Genomic DNA, 20846 nt, shown 5'->3' on the forward strand with positions numbered 1-20846 from the left:
ATGCCTCCACTCCCCCCCCACCACCGGGGATGACTTTATGCAATTCCAAGAGCTCTTCAAAAGGGTGGCTGGAGTCATCTGACTATATCCTTAGAAGAGGTACCTGAGTCACCACTTAAATTACTGGACATGTTTCAAACATCTACCTTGCCAAAGGTAGCACTACCGATTAATGATGCTATCATGGAGCCTGCCAAAATCCATCTGGCAGACCTCGGCAACAGCACCTCCATCATGCAAAAGATCTGAAAAAATACTATATACCATGTAAAGGAATGGAGTTCTTGTTTACACACCCCACACTGAACTCTTTAGTGGTGGACACAGTAAATGAGAGGGGAAGGCAACACCACACCAGAACAACCCCATATGACAAGGAATGGAAGAGGCTAAACCTCTTTGGTTGCAGGGCATAGTCATCTGCAACATTGCAGTTTCAAATAGTTAATTATGAAGCCCTGCTATCAAAATACACACAATATTTTCCATAATGTCAGAATTTATTGATAGCTTACCAGAAAACAAAAAGGAGCAATTCAAGGCCAACGTTACTGAAGGTCATCTCATTGCCAGGACTCATAGGCGCCGACTTCTACTGGTGCTGGTGGGTGCTTGACCCCCCTCTGCTCCCAGACCTGCCCTGATCCCATTCCAACCCCTTCCCCAAAGTCCCCGCACCAACTTCACCCCCTCCCTGCCCCAATTCCTACTCCTTCCCCAAATCCCTGCCTTGGCCCCACCTCCTCCCCTGAGCATGCCATGTTCCTGCTCCTTCCCCCTCCCTCCTGAAGCTTGCTACAGCTGTTTGGCAGCAGCAAGCACTGGGAGGTAGGTGGAGGAGCGGAGACACGGTGTGCTCAGGGGAGGAGGAGGTGAGGTAGGGAGGGGAGCTTGGCTGCTGGTTAGTGCAGAGCACCCACTAATTTTTCCCCATGGGTGCTCCAGCCCCAGAGCACCCACGGAGACAGTGCCTATGGCCAGGACAGCACTGCAGGCCTCACTTGACTCCACAGACATGGCAGCAGGCTCCATTGCAACATCGGTGGTCATGCACCGTGCATCATGGTTCCCTCTTTCAGGGTTCCTGACAGAGGTGAGGAAACGGTCAAGGACCTGTCCTTTGAAGCCCCAAAACTATCTGCAGCCAAAATAGATAAGTCCCTTCATACCCTGTAAGATTCAAGGGCAACACTAAAATCCCTGGACAGCTATACACCTGCAAATAAGAAGAAACAGGGCAGGTATAATGCGCAGAGATTCAGGTCACCACCATACACACAACCACAGAGGCAATACAACCAACACCACAGGTAAAGACAAACCCCGACCCAACCTTCGACATTTGTGGGTTGAGAGGGTTCTGTGTGGGGCAATCTGGGTGTGGACAGTTCGGGGGGGATCTGGGTGCTGGGGATCTGGAAGCACAAGGGCTTGTTGGGGGGTTCTGGATGCAATGGTAATGGGACTCTACAGGGGGGTCCAGCTGAAGGTGGTTGAGGCTAAGTGAGGGGGTGTCTAGGTGTGGGGGGATAGAGCTCGGCCAGGAGGTCTGGGTGTGGGGGGCTCAGTGGGGGTTCCAGATGCTGGGGGAGAGGGGCTCAGTGGGGTGGGGATCCATGTGCAGCTGGTTGGGGCTCGTAGGGTGGAGGTGGCTCGTCAAGGTGGTCCAGGTGCAGGGGGAGTGGGTCTCATCGGGGGAGGTTCTGGGTGCGGTGGGGAGGTGAGGCTCGGTGGGCGGGTCTGGATATAAGGGGGTCTGGATGCAGGGGGGTTGGGTGGATGGGGGAGCAGCTCCCTAAACAGTGATCCGTCCTCCTGCAGCTGAGGAGCTATGAGTTCAGGAAGCACTGGGGGAAGGGGAGAGTTTGCAGAGCTTCCTGCAGCTGGGGGAGAAATTTATAGGTGAGTCTGATACAGCCCTGGATGCCATGCAGGGGAAGAGGAAGTCCTGTCCTCCCCAGCCCAACCGGGACTAGCAGCTGAGCCTGGCACAGGGTAGGAGCCACAAGCCGGGTCTTTCCCAGTCCCGCCCCCTGCCCCACAGTGATTTACCTCTCTCTCGGCTGCCCTGGGCACCTGAAATATACTGCTGGAGAGGGTTGCAGGACTGCTCTTGCAGCTTCCCTTTGCTTACCCGTCAGAAAGCAATTTTTCTGCTGAGAAGCAAAGACATCTGTGGGAGACAAATTCTGTGCATGTGCAGTGGCCCAGAATTCCCCCAGGAGTAGCATTTCCTCTGACCCTGCTCCTAACCCAGGTCACACAAGATCAGGAGGGACAAATCAAAAGTCATCCTAATGCACCTACGTGGCCCAGAAAAACATGGTTCCCTTACCTATTAAAGGTTATGGCATGCCCACCCCAAACTCTTCCTCTAATACCTCATCTCCTCTCCCAAGACGTGGGACACATCCACCAACCCAACCCGACAATATCTCACCTCAAGGCATGGCTACTCCATGGCTGAGAGAAAATGAAACAACCTGCTCGGAGGAAGTAAAAGACATCTTACTGAACAGCCATAGATCAAATACAAGACAGATGTATACTCATAAATGGAAACGGTTCAGCATATGGTGCCAGAGCAAACAAATCATACCAACAACCTCTTGTTTACCAAGAGTATTGGATTACATATTAGAACTAAAAACTGGGACTCTCCACAAGCTCTATCAAGGTACACCTTGCAGCTCTCACAGCTTTCCACAATCAGGTGGATGGGGTCACCATATTCACCCACTCAACAACCAAATGCTTCCACAAGGGCATTAAGAACACTTACCCTAAAATAAGGACCCCTATGTGGGACCTCAACCTGGTCTTATGTGGATTTATAAAAATGCTGTTTGAACCGCTAGCCACGTGTTCATTACTCCATCTATCGATGAAGGTGGCTTTCCTCATCACCATTATGTCTGCTCGATGTGTGGGAGAACTTGGTGCCCTAATGGCACACCCTCCGTACGCAACTTTCTTTAAAAGATAAAGTTACCCTAAAACCACACCCCAAATTTCTACCACAAGTTGCCTCTCCTTTTCATTTAAGCCAACCCATTTACCTGCGTTTTTTCCATAACCGCATGCAGACAAGAGAGGCATCACTCCACACCCTGGACATCTGAAGATCATTAGCCTTCTACATTGAAAGAACAAAAGCCTTTTGAAAAAAATCACCAAAACTATTTGTCTCTAATAGAATGATCAAAAGGGGAAGCCATCATCTCAAAACAGAGACTATCCAAATGGAAATCAGGACCCATCCACTTTTGTTATGAAAAACATCAGTTACAAGCCCCATTGGGAGCCTGCACATACTCCACCAGAGCACTTTCAACATGCATAGCCTTTCTCAATAATGTCCCCATTATGGACATTTGCAGAGCAGCAACTTGGGCATCTGCCCACAAATTCACAAAGCACTATGCTATAGAGCAGGGGTAGTCTATTTTTTGTAAAGGTCCAAATTTCTTGGCCAAAGGTATCATCAAGGTCCAGCCTCCAGAGATACTACTAATAAAAAGCCCTAACAGTAATGATAATAAGTAAATGAAAAGATTTCAGGGTCTGTTCTAAAGCATCTGGCGGGCCGGATTTGGCTCATGGTCTGCCTATTGACTACATCTGCTATAGAGCAACAGTAATCTTTGGACATTCTATTTGGACTCACGGTCAATCATGAGCAGAACTCCAAAACCGCTCCCTTCCATGGAGAGGCACTGCTCGACAGTCACCTAAAATGGAGCATCCACAGAGACACTCCTCAAAGAAGAAGAGAAGGTTACTCACCCCGTGCAGTAACTAAGGTTCTTTGAGATGGTTGTCCCTATGGGTGCTTCACTACCTTCTCTCCTCCCCTCTACTTTGGCGTTTTATGCTAGATTCTCCGTGGTAGAGATGGAACTGAGGCGGCACGAGACGGCGACGGTGCATGCGTGACCCAACCAGGCACTGCTACTACAGATTTCCAATTACAAGTGCAGGGCACATAGACACACCTAAAGTGGAGCATTCACAGGGACAACCATCTCGAAGAACCTCAGTTACTTCACAAGGTGAATAATCTTCTCTTCTGAGGCAGGAGTGAGGCTAGAACAGGATGGGAACAGAACCTGTCCTGCACCCGGCCTTGGGCTGGAGCTGTAGAGGAGCAGAGCAGGAGCAGGGCTTGGAGAGACAAACACAGGGAGACAAACTGTGGGTGTGAGCATAGAGCAGCAGGGAGCTACTGCTAATAAATTTCAGAACCAGCCTGCAGGTTTCCTCAGCCAGTGAGGCAGGATGGTCCAACAGGCAGCCTGGCTGGCTCAGTAGGATGTTAGCAGTATTGAACAGGTGCAGCTGAGGGCAGTCTCACTATGGAGGTTCTGACCTCTTCTTGGAAAATGCAGACAAACCTAACACAAAATGTAATGGGGAAAAAGTTAGGGTAATCCTGTCTTTTACAGTTTGGATGAGGTCCTTTTTGCTAGTTGAAAAACAAGGACAAAAAAGAGTTTGGTACCCAGGAGATTAAAATAAGTTACTGTACAGATATTTTTCTCATGATAATTTAAAATGTACTGTGGCAAATTGCCAGCACTACTATGATGGGTCTCGTACTTTCTCTTCTGGGGGGGGTGGTGGTTCAGGGCACCGTTTCTTGCCCCTCAACTGGGGTATTAACTGCCGCACTAATGTCCTAGAGGAGGGGAGTGGAGAGGGAGGGACCCAGGCCTGCCCTCTAATCGGGGTCCCAGCCCAGGGGCCCTAGGGATAGCAGTAAACCACTAGAACTAGCGGTTCCTTCCCCTGGGCTACTTCCCTCCCCTGCCCTCCCTCTGCACAAAGCAGGTGTCCCCTTACCTAGGGTTTTAGTCTTCTTAGCCCACCACAGCACTTCTCCAAACTCTCCTCTGCTTCCCTCCAAACTGCTCTCTGCTCCAACGCCAATCCACTCCGCTTCAGCTCCTCCAAACGGCTCTCTACTCCCACATCAATCCACTCTGCTTCAACTCCTCCAAACTGGTCTCTGCTCTAACACCAATCCACTCTGCTTCAACTCCTCCTCTTATCTGATTGAAGCAGAGAGGTTTTATCATGTGATTGGCTTCAGGTGCTCTAATTGGCTTCAGGTGCTTTAATTAATTTATAGCAAACTTTCTTCCCTTGACAGGAAATAAGGCTCCCTTCCAACACTCTCCTACTGCCCTCTGGCCATGCTGTATCACAGTACATATTTTCATGTTCTCTGTAGGTATAAATACCTTCTTACTATATGTTCCATTCTGTGCATCCGATGAAGTGGGCTGTAGCCCACGAAAGCTTATGCTCAAATAAATTTGTTAGTCTCTGAGGTGCAACAAGTAACACAGCTGCTACTCTGATATCTATATTGAAACACTATCCATATTGATTGATATAATATTAGGTCTGAATCAGCACAACAATGGCAGTGACTCAACAGCTACATGTCCAGTGTTGTGTGTTGAATAATACAGGCCAAAAATTCAAAGTGTGCTGCTTCTCTCCATGCAGAAGGTTTTGTGCACTATTAGTTCTGTGAACAAACCACCGATTTTATCCCCATGTGTGAGCACAAAGGGTTTTGCCAATGTGAATTGTATCACTTGTACTCACAAAGATTGGATTGAAATCCTTTTTGAAAGTATGGGCCCTGAGATTCGACTTCTTTAGAGCCTGATCGAACTCCCAATAGGACTCTTAACATTGACTTCAATGGGAGTCGGATTGGGCCTTTCATTTCTCATGTAAGTTGTGTGCCTGAGTCCAGACTCAAAAATTGTAACCATTAAACTAAATATATATTACATTAATTAGAAACAGGGCCACTCATGGAAGCAGAAGTCTCTCACAATGAAGACCTGAGAGAAACAGGCACAAAATTTGCAATTAGATTAAAAATTCTACAAAAGGGGCTGAAAACAGTATTTTGAAATCAGATGAGTCATTATGTTTGAAGAAGTATTCACTGTAGTCTTTTTCTCTGTATTTTTCTGTATACATGAAACTGTTTTTTCCTTTGTTCTTTCTTTAAAGCGATTAATAGTTACATATGTACACAAAAGTCTGATGACCTTTGGAGGCTACCAAGATGACTTTATGCTGGTAGTTAACAATGCTCAGTCAAAAGACAAGCCAAATGAAAAACTCCTTTTTGCCATGGCAAAACCAAAGGTTGGTACACTAGCTGAAATCATTTCCAGTATCTGTTGCCTCTTTGTACTTAAGTACCCTTGTGTATATGCACAAGGTGAAGCACCTGCTGTTCAAAACATCCTCCGGTTATTAGTTTTTGCATACTGAATTTAAAGGGGGAAGCAATTAAAAACATAAAAGTCAATTTTCTTGTTTTAATGACCCTTCCCCCAGAGTTCCAGACTTTACAGACAAGGACAATTAGGGAGATAAAAGACAGGAAGTATATACAGTGCCTAAAAATCAGTATAGCTGCAATTTTAAAAAAATGTTTGGGTCCCCATTAAAGCAATGTCTGTATTTTATGATGGCCTTCCAAAAGGTTATACTCTTCTCCAAAATTCTAGGACTAAGGAACTCTTTTGGTAATATTAGTCTAGACTCTCTCTCACTACTAATATTGCCTACCAGCATGAACAAAACAAATAAAACCAGAATTTCAGCTATGACTAAGGAGTGAAACTCTAGTTTCTATAAGCCAGAACAACCTACCAGTAGGATCACAGTTTCCTGCATATAACTTCAGTTCAAAATTGTGTCTCTTCATAGAAATATGCACAGGTGTATGTCAAACAGTTCAAGAAACAGTGATTTTCTATCAAATCATCCCTTTAAAGGGGAGTTTTTTGGCGGTTCCATGGAGAAGGCATGGTGCACAGCCTCCCAGATCTTTGAAGAAAACCCCACAGCCACCTGAGCGTCAGCCCATCTGGACTGCTTCTTTAAGATTTGTGCAGGAGACATACAACACTGCATAGGAAAAGTTAGGCAGCATGAAGTAAAATTGTTCCCTAAGAGACATGTATTAGTCTGTAAAACTTTCTCCTAAAGAAGCGGTGGAAACTGTGTTGCTTGAATCATTTAAAATTGTTCAGGACAAAACACTCCATGTACTTACTCTAAGGAGTAATCCTGTATTGGCAGAGAGATAGGCAAGGTAACCATAACCCTAACAAGTATTTTTCCCATCTATAATTTCTTTGATAAAATATAAGAACTTTTATAAAAAGATAATGTCAGTCGCTCACTAAAAACTTAGCTGTTTCTTCAGGGTCAAAACACAAGTTATCTGTTTCTGGAAAAATATTCTAGTATGTTTCTTGTTACAGATTCTTGAGATCACTCTACTGATTGCCAGCTATATTAACCACTTCCCTCAGCAAAAGGGGGCTGCTCATCATCTCTCTGCTCCAGCACTACTCTCACCTCAAACAGGACAGAAAACCAAGGAATCGGGGAGTCAACCGCTTCTTTCGAACAGCAGACCAACCAAAGGTCCTACTTTGTTATGAAAGGAACAGGTACCTGTGAAAATGTATGCTTATGGTATGCTTCCTATATTGACTGAACATCTTTGGATGTGTCAGATATACATCATATGCTAGTTTGTAACACAAGCCAAGAAAGGTGGACTGGTTTCCATTCATTTTAGTTAGAGTTCCCTGTTAAAACTCTGCAAACAAATTGCAGGTGGGGCGATTACCCTATCAGATGAAGCTCACCCCATTTCTGAACACAGGGGTTCAAAAATACTTCTGAAGAGGGTTCTTTTGTGGGTGGGGAGTTGGTCTTTGAAATGATTTCAGTAAGTGTCAGGGATTTTAAAGACATTTCCCCAGGGAGGACAATGTCTTCACCTCTCCACCCTTATTTTTCAAATTATGCAAGTTGCATAACCTTGGTTATGCGAAAGCATACATGTACTTTCCACTCCCTCATGCCTTCTTGTCTGCAATACAAGCACCCCAGGACACAGTCTAAAAGGAGACATTTTTGTGAAAGCCCTTTTAAAAAAGTATTGGCAGCACATCATTGATCATACATCTTATAATTTATTATAAATGTCTTCTCTTATACAACAGTTTACTTGTGTGATCCCCAGCAATGGGCTGATAGTTTATACACAATTCTTCTTTTTGATTTTCTAAATCTAAATTGGGCATATGCTGTACAAAACATAGTGGATATTTTAAAAAAACAGTGTATATATTCTTTTAAAAATCAGTTTGGCCTGCTAATTTTTTCCCTTCTTTAAATAACGTAGTCGAGAAATGAGTAAGTTAGAATTCAAACCACAAACACAATATATAAAGCACTTACATGAATAGGTACATGTAAACTTGGAGACAGACTTCATAAAATGTGTGATGTGTATACTGTACATATCAGTAGTATAGCATAGTATTTTGTAAATATAAGCCTAATACAAGAAAGTGTTCTACTTGTCATTGTTTTAGTGTTCTTCATATTTAATCCATGCATTTCACACCATAATATTAGTATGAGAGCCCATTGCCCATTAAAAACATTTAAGAGATTCAATTCAAACAAGCCATTGACCTTGTAGATATATTTCTTAATTTCTGTTGCCACTAATGCTAGTTATCAAGGACATTTATCACTTAAACATGAGTTTTATCCCTCATGGCTTATTCTAGAACCTGGAGTAATGTTATAATGCTGTATTTGTAACCTCTGAAGATTAATAATCTCTGTTTATGGTATCACTTTAAAAAAGTATGGAATCCATCTCATGGTGCTTGCCCCTTACACAAGGCAGAGTTTATATTCCTGAAGGACTGAGACCAGATTATAAAGGACATAATTTCCATTCTTCTATTTTTAAAAACTGGAGAAAGAGATTGAAAGCTGAATTCATAGCATGGGTGCTACAAAGCACTTAATAAGACACCTAATTCTTCTGAACATCTTCTAAATCCTGCTAAATCCACTGGTCTCCATGGCTTCAACACCATTAACAAAATACTGTAGAAGGTTAAAGCTCTGACCTGGAAACTATTAATTGAGAATAACTAGCTGAGTCATTACACAGGCAAAGCCCGTATTGACATTAAGTAAAAAGTGCAGGATCGGCCCCCTGCAACCCAGTTCTACAAGGAAACACATGCTTAATTCTGTGTATGTGAATAGTCTCATTGAGGTCAATAAGCCACACATAACCATAAGTGTTTTTAGGATCAGTGTCTTAGTAATGAATGTCAAGGAATTCCTCTCATCTTGTTAGTGATATTATGCAAGAAGAGAATTTTTTTATTTTGAAGAGAAGATAGAACCTATTAAAGAAATCCAGAGCTCTATTCTAACCGCAAAACAGGGCTCTACATGTGCAAACCACTTCAGCCTTCTGTCTCACATCAGTCTCTCTACAGCTTGCTGGCCAGTCCTTTGTAACACATCAGCAACGGTTACTTTATCCCACCAGTGGACACAAAGTATTCTTCACAAGCCTCTCTGCTGGAATGTTTTAAGTTTTCTGTTTTGGGTTCCTAGCATTTGCCAAGTTTCAGAAGCATATAATAATGTGGGTATCACAACGGCATTGTATAACTTTATCTTGGTTCTTGTATCAGTCTCCTTTTTTCTTCAGATATTTGCCAGTCTCAAAAAGGCTCCATTTGTCTTCCCAGTTCTTGCTTTCACCTCCTTATGGAGTCGGCCATTAGAACTAATTGTACTTCCAAGATACACAAAAACTCATTAACCATGCCATATTCTTCACTGTTGATCACTTAGGCACTATCGTTACCGACTTGTCTTTTGATGACTTTCATTTTCTTTTGGCTTATTCTTAATCCTACTTCAGTGGTCTCACATTTGATATTAATAGTGGTCTTTTACATAGTATCATCTTCTATGTCCAATGGAGCAATGTCATCTGGAAAATTGAGATTTTGAAGTTTTCCTTTACTCCATATAATTCCTGTATCTTCCTTTGATGTTGCTTTTCATACCACATAATCCATCACAGTGCAGAAGAGGAGAGGTGTTAAGATGCATCCCTGTCACACTCCAGTGACAATATCCAACCAGTTGGTCTCTCCACTTTGTCCTTACACAGCATTTTGAACCTTCATACAGATTCTTAGTCAGTATGTCTTAGTACATCTGAAGAACAGTGTTATAATACAGTAACTCCTCACTTAAAGTCATCCCGGTTAATGTTGTTTCGTTGTTACGTTGCTGATCAATTAGAGAACATGCTCGTTTAAAGTTGTGCAATGCTCCCTTATAATGTCTTTTGGCAGCCGCCTGCTTTGTCCACTGCTTGCAGGAAGAGCATCCTGTTGCTGCTAGTTGGTGGGGGCTTGGAACCAGGGTGGACCGCCAGCCCCCGTATCAGCTCCCCGCTCCCCTAAGTTCCCTGTGCAGCAGCCGCCCAGCAGGCTATCAGTTGCCAGCAGTTCAGCTGTCTCTTTCCTCACTGCCATGTGCTGCTCCTGCCTTCTGCCTTGGAGCTGCTCTCCAGAGCCTCCTGCTTGCTGGGGGGGGAGGGAGGGAGAGGAGGGGGGCTAATGTCAGGTTGTTCCCTGCCCCCCTGCTCCTGCACCCCGCTTACACCATCTCCATAGAGCAGGGGGGACACACGACAGGGCTCAGGATGGAGGGAGCTTCCTGGCAGCAGCTGCTGCGGTCTCAGCTTGCTGATTAACTTAACAAGGTAGTGTACTTAAGAGTGGTGTCGGTGTACTTAAAGCAGAAATGCGCATCTCTCTCTCTCTCACACACAGGGTGTGTGTCTCTGTCTGCCATGCTGTCTCCCCTCCTTCCATTCGTGCTGCCTTGTAGAGTGTGAGGCTACATTAACAACAATGAGTTAACCCTTGAGGGCTCAGCCAATTGCTAATTCATCATTTAGCAGTAAGGCATTCCCTGGGAAATATCCCACCCTCTGACTCCATCACCTCAACCAAGTTTCACAATCATCATCACTGTGTACAGTATTAAATTGTTTGTTTAAAACCTGTATTGTGTGTGTGTGTAGTCTTTTGTCTGGCAAAAAGAAATTTCCCTGGAACCTAACCCCCCCCCATTTACATTAATTGTTATGGGGAAATTGGATTAGCTTAACATCATTTCGCTTAAAGTCGCATTTTTCAAGAACATAACTACAACGTTAAGTGAGGAGTTACTGTATTTCTCTTCTTCTCTGTCTTTTGAAAGACCACTCTTAAAATCTATATTGTTTAATATTTGACTCCCCCTGCAAGCAGTAATTTACCTATTTATCATTGTACAGGGGTAGCTACTACCACAAGAGGTGGTTGGTTAGGTGAGTTCTGCTTGGTTAGGTGAGTTCAGCCTTCCAGCCAAACTTCAAAAATGACTCTCCTTTCAGGGTGTGATGGTTCTCAGGGTAACAAGATTGTGAGTCACCTTGTTACCCCTCTTTCTAGCTGGAGGAAGTCTTGCCTGTGGTAACTGGGTGTTAGCTACCTAACACCACCAGCCTCTCAGCCACTCAAGCACTCTCCTCCGGGCTATGTGAGCTCTGTCTTTGCCTTGCAGGTTGAGGTGCCCCCTCCCCCAGTCTCCTTGAAGCATTCCCCTATGATAGCCAACCCCTGACACTGGCTACTCACAGAAAGCTCAGATCTTCTGCTCCCAAAGGAACAGCGTTACCCCAGTTTACCTTAAACCACCACTCTTGTATAATACACAGGACTTGTACTGATACAAAAGAAAGTTTATTTAAGAAAGAATAGAGATTCTGTTAGAAATAAGAGAAAGTGATGGAAACAAATAGTTACAATACAGACAATGTCATAAAACACTAACGAGGGCCTACACTTATAAATAGTTACCCTTTCTGTCTAATAAAGTAGGTTTTTCCCCCAAAACACAGTCAGTTGTAAAGCTGGCTGGCTTTACAGAACAAAGATCTAATTTTTCATGAAAAATACACCTGTTCAACAAGATGTCTCCTCACTGAATGGATCTGGAGTACCTCTCCTGCCTCTGTATTACCCTGTGTGACAGGGTGCGACTCACCACTGTGGCATCCCCAGCTGGATATCCCAGGGATCAGCTCTTCTAGCCAGTGCACCCTCTTCACTTCTGCTCGAGGGAACCATGTCACGCTCAGGTGTCCTCTTTGTGATACAGCCCTCTGGCTGTGCTGCACTCTGTGCTTCCCCACTTCCACGGGATGTCTCTGTAGTCCCTGTCAGGCCACTTCTCTTAGTGGTGACTACAGTCTACTGTTTAGCCACTTCCCCACTACTCCTAGTCCCAGCCCACGGAACAGCCCAGGGACCTGCTGGTACGGTTGGCAGTGTACCGACTCTTACTGGTATGCCAGACTGGACCGGCTTACTTTCACCTTTGTCCATACCCCTACATCCTGCTTCTCAGTTCAGACTTGTGCTGCAGCTCCACAATAGTTCCCCACTTTGAGCATTGATTGTAGATCAATATTGGCCAAATATTATATGGGTCATCTGTATAGCTAAATATGCTGCGTGGGGGAATAATTGTGCCAACTGTGTTATATCATTGTTTGGTTCAACATATTACAGATGTACATGGTAGTAACATATATTAGTAATATAGCTATAATGCAGGTTGGTTTCAGCCACACAGGCATGATTAAATTGTTTTTATGCAGGATGTAGGTGAACTTTCTTTTTGGATTTGGGTGTGTACACAGACTCCAAAACCTTGAGACATTCTCAGGGGAAGAAGGTATTGTTATTTTTATGGGAATCCTTCAGCTTGGACCATTTTACATCCGTGTGTTTTCTTACTTCAGGGGTAAAAATCTGGCCCCATTGAAGTCAATGGCAAAAGTCCCGTTGACTTCAGTGGGAATCCCACATATTTATCAGATGACAGAGCAATTTCACTGGAGTAACTTTACATGATACAAGCATAACCATTGGCAGTGGTTTCTAACCCACTCCTCTAAACACTATTGAACACTTAGTATTGGTTCAAGAGCACAGTTTAACGGTAACCTCATTGTAGCTCCTTTTGAAGCTTTTTGTGTCAGAGACTAGTTTATTTAATACAAAAATAGCCATTTAAAAAGGAGAGGGGAATAACATGGCTATCTAAAAATCTCTAGTATATCTTACTGAACCTACTGGAAAAACAATAATTGTATGTGTAATTTACCAGTATGTTGAAATGTAACTTGTAGCTCTGACCATGAATTAGTAATTGCAGCACATTTAATTTATGTGTAGAGTATTTGTATTTATTCTTAAGTATATTTAGCACTCACTTTTTGTATAAGGTATTTTTATATAAATTTTAAAGCCTTCTAAAAATAAGGGAACTACCAAAGAGATCGGTCAGATTCTTATACAAACCCATCAAAATGAAGGCAAACAAAATGTTAGAGTGACATTTGTTTCATACTGGTTTTAATTTTTTTTAAATATCAAGTCACATAAGCTTTATGGGTCCTAAGAATATAGTGGATATTAAACAAAGAAATTTAAACTATTGAAGCCTTTTGCTAAGCCTACAAAATCTTACACGTCATCTAAAGTTGGTAAAATTACACTAAAAATATAGTTTTGATGTAAGGGAAACAATGTTTATGTTTTAAATAACTATGTAAATCACAGATCTAATCATGTTTAAGAAAGAGCAAGTATTTCCTTAAATGGTGCTAGTTCTATGCAACTGCTAGGGAAGTTTTTTGTTTTGTTTTTTGGTTGTTGTTAAAAAGTGAAGTACTGTATATATCTGTTTCTAGAGAACAATGTTGTATGAAGAATTATAGTTATAACATTTTCTCATGTTCGTTCAAATCATGTTTTATTCCTTTGCAATAAATATAGTTCTATCTAAAAACCTGCTTATTTCACTCATTCCACTGTTAGGATGTTATCTTGTGAACCAGGAGGTTTAAGTATCTGGGAAAAACACTTCTAACGCTTAGGTAACATTAAGCTAAAAACAATGCTACTGGTATTTATGTAGGCTTGGGAGGATTAGATTTTTATCAAGTAAATGTCAGTAAACATGGATTTCACTGAACACACAAAACCAACAAAATATTTCCATCGATAATTGTAATTTACAGATAGGCAAAGTAAGAAAAATGCTTTCTGAGAACTTAAAGAGTTTTATTTAAGGATATTTAGTTTGTATATTTTGACATATGATGTTGACAGTTTATGTTTTAATGATTATAAAGCTTTAACTCTTTGAATCCAACTATCTACACAGTCATTAATTATCTGAACTCTCATTGTCTCATCCCCGCTAACTTCCCACAACTCTGAAATTTAAAATCAATAAAAATAGAAAAAAGTGCTTAAAAATAAACATTGATACTAGCCAACAAAATTATAAAGATAAAAATTGAATTCTGCCAAGCCTATATTGATGCATTTGCTTACTCATTCCTGCCCTTTTCTTCAGTTTAATTATTTTGTTTTTCTGAAACATGGATTATAGCCATGATTTTCAAAAGTGACTTGTGATTTTTGTCTGCTTCTGTTTTTGGGTGCCTAACTTGAAACAGCTCAAAGGGGACTGATCTGCAGAAAATGCACAGCATCCCCCTCTAAAGATCAAGTCCCTATAAAGCATATCAAGTTGGACATTCATCACACTAGTTTTTAAATTCTTGGTCTACACTTTTCTAACAGCCTAATCAGAGAACCTTTCACCTCCAAGTTGTCAGTTCAAAGCCAGTTCAGTTTAATAGCGATCAAAAATTCCTATCATTTGGTGTCTATTCAGTGCTCTGTATGACATGAATTTAGTGGTCTAACTAATTCACATAAGAAAAAAAACCATTGCTCTTGCTGGCAGGAAGCTTTCATTCTCAATGTTGCCTGTGCGGAACCAGTTTTCTATTTAAAGAGAATTCCAGTCTTCAGGGCTGTCCAGTTCAGAACCTTTTACAAGAAGTAACTTCACAGGAATAAATGGCTAAAAAACCAAAATTGTTGAATGCTACACAGTGTTGAACTGTCTCACACTATAGTTGCAGACAGATTATTACTATCACCAACAGCAATAGCGGCTGATTTTTGTGAATCAAGTGAAACTGAGCATAGAAATTATCGCATCATCTACTTATTCAGGTAGGAGACATTGGACAGCAAACACTTTCTATGCTCCATTACCAATTTTTATAGATATAGATATGTGGGTCAAATTTTCCCTGAAAGTAAAGTTTTTTATATGATTGGTATCACTGTGCTATCTTCAGTGAAAACAAAACACAGAGGAAGAGTTTGACCATGTTGATCATCTGGAGTATTGCGTCCAGTTTTGGGGCCCCCCACTATAGAAGGGATGTGGACAAATTGGAGGGAGTTCAGCGGATGGCAATGAAAATTATTAAGGGGCGGGGGCACGTGACTTATGAGGAGAGGCTGAGGGAACTGGGCTTATTTAGTCTGCAGAAGAGAAGAGTGAGGGAGGATTTGATAGCAGCCTTCAACTACCTGAAGGGTGGTTCCAAAGAGGATGGAGCTAGGCTGTTCTCAGTGGTGGCAGATGACAGAACAAGGACCAATGGTCTCAGGTTGCAGTGGGGGAGGTCTAGGTTGGATATTAAGAAAAACTATTTCACTAGGAGGGTGGTGAAGCACTGGAATGGGTTACCTAGGGAGGTGGTGGAATCTCCATCCTTTGAGGTTTTTAAGGCCTGGCTTGACAAGGCCCTGGCTGGGATGATTTAGTTGGGGTTGGTCCTGCTTTGAGCAGGGGGTTGAACTAGATGACCTCCTGAGGTCTCTTCCAACCTGTCATCTATGATTATGTTGATAACGAGGGTATTTACAGTAGCAAGATACTTGAGTGATCAGATGGGTCAAAGACTAATAATAATTAAGAAGCACTATTCAGTGAGCTGCATAATCTTTGAGGAAGAGGAACAGGTGCAGCTCATTTCTAATCAGTGAAAATATGTTTTAAAAACAGAAAAAGTAAAATTTTAAAATGCTAACTTTATTCAGTAAAAATTTCAGATAAAGGTTATTGAATAAGACAACAGCAGGAGTAGAGTAAACAGTGGCCTTGATCTACAGCATTTATCCTTGCTTTAATGTAAATCCTGGATGTCTGTCTTCTTCTGCCTCTCAGCTGTTCTGGTAGCTAAAATGACATCACCCTTGTCTCCAAGGATGTTGTTTAGGGCAGTCCTGGCTCCCAGGGGGAAACACAAATGAAGAGTCAGGAAGATGTGAAAAAAGACACAGGGAAGGGAAACAACGTGTGTGTGGTAGATGAAGGGAGTGTTTCAGGGCATGGCTACACTACACTGCAGCTACAGACGGGGCTTTTCCATTGCTATAGTAAATCCAGCCCCTGGAGAAGCAGTAACTAGAGCAATGGAAGAATTCTTCTGTCTGTCTAGCTGCCTCTAGGGTAGGAGTTAGGTGGACCCAATCATCCTGCCCAGCTGTGGTGTGACATTTTTCACACCCCCTGAGCAATTTAGCTAGGTCGACCTAAATTTTAATGTAGACCAACCCTCTTTGCAGCAGCCCGAGGGAAGGTCTCCCAACCCAGTCCAGCCCCCACACTGATTGGCATGGCTGAAAGGTGGCCAAGCCCCGAAGGCAGGGCTGGGGAGAGACTGGACTCAAGCAGGGGAAGTGTGTGTGTGTGTGTGTGTGTCAGAGAGCGGGGGGTTGCCTCTTGCCTGTATTCCCAGGCTCTGAGGGGCCCCATAGGGCTGAGGGAGGCAACGACCGCCCCCGAACTACAACTCCCATGATGCTCCTGCGTCCTATGTCAGCAGCTGCGTGGTTCCCATGGTGACCAGGAGCTGGGCCCGAGGTCAGAGCGCCCCCAGACCCCCGGCGGCCCCTGAGCAGCGATGCCCAAAGCCAGGTAACTAGGCGGCGGCGGCCGCGTTACTCCCCCCAGGACCCCCGGTACAGACTGGGGGCTCGGCGCCTCTGTATCCATTCAGCCGCTGCCTCCCCTTCCGTCCAGCACCTTCTGCCCCGCGCTGTGAGGGGCTGGGTCCTCGCCGCCAGCCTCCCCTCCCCCGCGCTATTCCTGCCCGCGGCAGAGCCGGGGGGCTCGCACCGCTCGGGGTGGGGGGGCTGGTTGCAGGGAGACCCCCTCTGCGCCCGTCCCCTCTGGGCGCCCAGCTGGCACCCCCCGGGCCCCCGGGGAGCTTGGTGCTTTGCAGGTACAGAGATGGAGCCGCCGCCGGGCCCCTCCCGTCCGGCGAGAGGGGCTGTGACAGCGGTGGGATGGAGGGAGGCTTCTGGGAGCTTGTTTTCTCCGCCAGCAGGCTCAGGAAGACACAGCGGGCCAGTGAAATCCGAGTGAAGAGGCTCTGCCGTCACGGCCCACATTTTCAAAGCGAACAGCGTGGGGGTCCCGGCGTGGGACGGGTACTCAGCACTTCCTGAAACGCAGGCTGCTTTAGGGCAGTTTAGGACAGACCCTCAGAAATCGCTAATCTTTTGAAAATGTAGGCCTGTGAGCCTTTCACAGATGTTAAGGTCACCATCATCACCCTGTGCGGCCAGCTTCCATGTAAAGGCCCAATGGGGAAGTGCCCTGACCCCAGACTTCATACTTTGTGGTAGGAGCTGCTAGAACACCTGGAGGACTTTGAGGAAACCCAAACTTCAGCATTATATGTAGACAGACTGCCACAGTTGCTTTTGGAAGTGTCTTCAATTACTTAGTGTAGGGATATGTCTGCACAGCTGTGACCAGGCTAGCTTTCTTGAGCTGCCTTGAATCCAGCTAGTGCAGGGAGCTGACTGTGCAGCACAGGCTTCAGAGTGGGCTAGCAAACTCGGGCTTATACTGCCTATGTTGCACTGTCTTCACTGCTGTTGTTACATTAGCTTGATTCAAGCTAGCGTGGGTAGACGGGCCTGCGCACAATTTGTCCTGTTGGGATCCAGGAAGTGGACGGGGGTCCAGGAAGTTTCTGCCGACCCACTGCTAAAGGACCTCCCCCCAGCCTAAGGGGAGGATCCACAGGTCCGGGATACCAAATAAGTGCGTGGGAAAACTAAGGCGATAACAGGAACGGGAGTGTGGTCACAGGGCTAAACGAAGGGAACTAGACGGGGACACCGAGCAGAGAACCCCGGACAGTGCCCTCGGAGGTGACAAGGGAGCCAGCGGACGCTGCCCAGAGAAACTCTGCCTGGATGCGTGAACGGATTGAGGAACGGAAATAGGCCCCACAGTTGCAGGAAACCCCGTCGACTAACCTCCTCTCCCTGGTTTTGTAGATGGCCATTTTGGCCAGGGCTAGAAGGAGGCTGACAAGGAGGTCCCACGACTTCGTGGGGCCATGGATAGGGAGTGCATAGATGAGAAGGTGAGGGGAAAAGTGCAACCAAAAATGTAATAGTATATCCAAGAGGAGCCGGAATAGGAGCTGTAACCTGGCGCACTCCAGTTACACATGCACCAGGGTCTCCCTCACGCCGCAAAAGGGGCAGGGGTCTAGGAGGGGAATGAACCGCACCAAGTACATGCCCGTGCTTACGGCTCCGTGAAGTATCCGCCAGCTGACGTCCCTGATGGGCCTCAGAACCAGGGTCGAATATAGGCTGGCCCACTGGGTGTGCACAACTTGTGCTTGACAGACATATCCTTCGTGCACTTACTACTGACGTTGGACGTTACAAAATATTAGTGAAATGGTACATGTTGCATTGGAACACATAGGTTGTTTCTCTGACAATTAAAGATTTTGCTATTAAACTGTCTTAAAATTGCTTCCAAAATGAGAGACTTTTAGGAGATAAATTATGAGATTTTGGAGGTCTAGAATTCACTATCATGCCTCTCTGGTCCACAGATTTATTTGTGATTTCTAAGGGGAGGTTCCATACTGAAGCATAACTAGTTCTGATCAAGGATGTATTAATATGCAGAGGGAATGTAGTATTCAAAATCTTCACTTGTCCTTTCAAACCTTAGTGGGAAATATGTATAGGTTCTATGAAGACATCTTATTTTGTTTTCTCTATTAGTGATACTCTGTGGGATATTGCTAAAGCTGAAGTGGAGAAAAAAGAAAATCTTGAAGGCGATGGAGTGGAAGTTTGGGAAAAATCACTACTCTTTATGGGAAACAAAAATGGGGTAACACTGATATTATGCTTTATTTTACGTGATTACTGTGCTTTCCTTGAAAAGATTGTATCCCACTGAAAACATCTGAAGAGTATATGCAATACCATATCCATTGCAGAAACAAGAAATCTTCCCCAATATGAATCTGTGCAGAGGGCTGGCGTTCATGTGCAGAACAATTAGAAATGTTCATACTATTTACTCCTGAGGGCATTCTGCACCAAAAAATTTCAAATTCTGCGCACAATATTTTAAAATTCTGCAAGTTATATTTGTCAATAAATAAATGCAGAGGCTCCAGCATGGCAGGGGGGAGCACAGGCCACTGACTTGTGGGAGATCACCCTGCAGCCTCCCAACTCCCGGGACATGACTTGGCGGTGAGGCTGCACCCGACCCTGACACAGCACAAGGCCTAGGCTTTCCTCAGAAGCACCCTCGGGCCCTGCCCCTCTGCACTAGGTCTGGGGCAGACAGCTCAACCACGCAGGATCCAGGTTGTTAGGGGGCTTATTCCTTCACCCACTTACTTCCCTGGTCCTTCTCGCATGAACAGAGAGCAACAATACCCGAAGTCCAAAGGTGCAAACAATTCGATGTTTATTGGGGTGAACTTCCAGCAAGCATGATTCCAGTTTCCTTCCTTAGTATCCTCCTTTCCAGCTCTGACACCACAGAGCCTTACACCTGTGTCCCTGTTCCTATTCCTACCCTTAGCCAAACATGATTCCAACTTCCTTACTCCCATTCCCATTTCCCCCTTTAGCAAAACATGATTGCAGTTTCCTTACCCCCATTCCCATCTCCCACACCCACCCCCACTCCCCCCCACACCCACACCCTCTCACTTCCTCATTGACTACAGATTATATAGTAAAACTTGAGTTCCGCTTAGCTATACCTTAACCAATCATTTTCCTGAAATTTAACTAACCAATCCTAACATATTGTAACATGATTATGTAACCAATTATATCCCACCACCTTAATTAGTTTACACCCAGCAAAATTAATTATACAGCAGACGGGAACAATCACAGAACCAGACAGAGATTATACAGACAAACAATAGCAAAGTGGGTACTATAATGACAAAACAATACAGAAGTGAGGATTTCACATCCCAGTATTGATAAGTGAGTTCTTGCCAGACAGGATGCTATCAAACTAAGTTTCCTTTTACATTTTCTAGGCACTTCCCTTTCTCTGGAGGTGATAGGAATACAATCCTGTCCTGATAGTGCCTAACAGCCCAATAGCACCTTATTTCAATGTGACTAGTTTGGAATGTGAGGATGTGACCGTTCGCTTCCCAGCTTATGGCTGCCTCTGCTGCTTAGCCAAAGGCCTGAGCCTAAGCACAGGGCCACAAACTGTCACAGTAAGAGAAGGCCCTTACACCGGCAGACAGTGATTTTGATTCTTTCTTTTATACCTCTATAACTAGCCAAGCGATAAGAATACACCTAAATTCTTAGAGTATAGGCCTTTACAGGCAGACCTGAATATCTATATCCTAACACAGGTGTGTGGTGAGAAGATTCTGTGTGATACAATCTGGGTGCAGGGAGCTCAGTGGGGGGTCTAGGTGTGGGGGGATCTGGATGCACAGAGGCTCATTGGGGGGTTCCACGTGCAGGGGCAATGGGACTCTGTAGGGGCTTCCAGGTGAAGGTGGTTGGGGCTCAGTGGAGGGGTCTGATTGTGGGAGGCTCAGTGTGGGGGGTCTGGGTGCTGGAGGAGTGGGGCTTGGTGGGGTGGAGGTCTGGGTGCAGGTAGTTGGGAGCTAGTGGTGTGGGAGTCTGGATGTGGGGGCT

General features: G+C 44.5%; 2 protein-coding genes across 3 annotated transcripts in view; both read left to right on the forward strand.

Annotated features, from left to right (window-relative positions):
• The window catches only part of PLEKHH2 (pleckstrin homology, MyTH4 and FERM domain containing H2), a 120779-nt gene extending 110313 nt beyond the window's left edge, over positions 1 to 10466 (forward strand). Inside the window, exons 29-30 of the mRNA XM_077813847.1 lie at positions 6037 to 6174; positions 7305 to 10466. Coding sequence (XP_077669973.1) covers positions 6037 to 6174; positions 7305 to 7487 — 321 coding nt within the window. The 3' untranslated portion in view covers positions 7488 to 10466. The remainder of the gene's footprint in view (positions 1 to 6036; positions 6175 to 7304) is intronic.
• Positions 10467 to 16703: 6237 nt separating this feature from the next.
• The window catches only part of DYNC2LI1 (dynein cytoplasmic 2 light intermediate chain 1), a 111176-nt gene continuing 107033 nt past the window's right edge, over positions 16704 to 20846 (forward strand). For both annotated transcript variants that reach the window (XM_077811968.1, XM_077811969.1), the window contains exons 1-2: positions 16704 to 16800; positions 18927 to 19038. In XM_077811968.1, coding sequence (XP_077668094.1) covers positions 16787 to 16800; positions 18927 to 19038 — 126 coding nt within the window. In that variant the 5' untranslated portion in view covers positions 16704 to 16786. The remainder of the gene's footprint in view (positions 16801 to 18926; positions 19039 to 20846) is intronic.

This window comes from Eretmochelys imbricata, chromosome 3 (assembly GCF_965152235.1).
Source record: "Eretmochelys imbricata isolate rEreImb1 chromosome 3, rEreImb1.hap1, whole genome shotgun sequence".
Lineage (NCBI taxonomy): Eukaryota > Metazoa > Chordata > Testudines > Cheloniidae > Eretmochelys > Eretmochelys imbricata.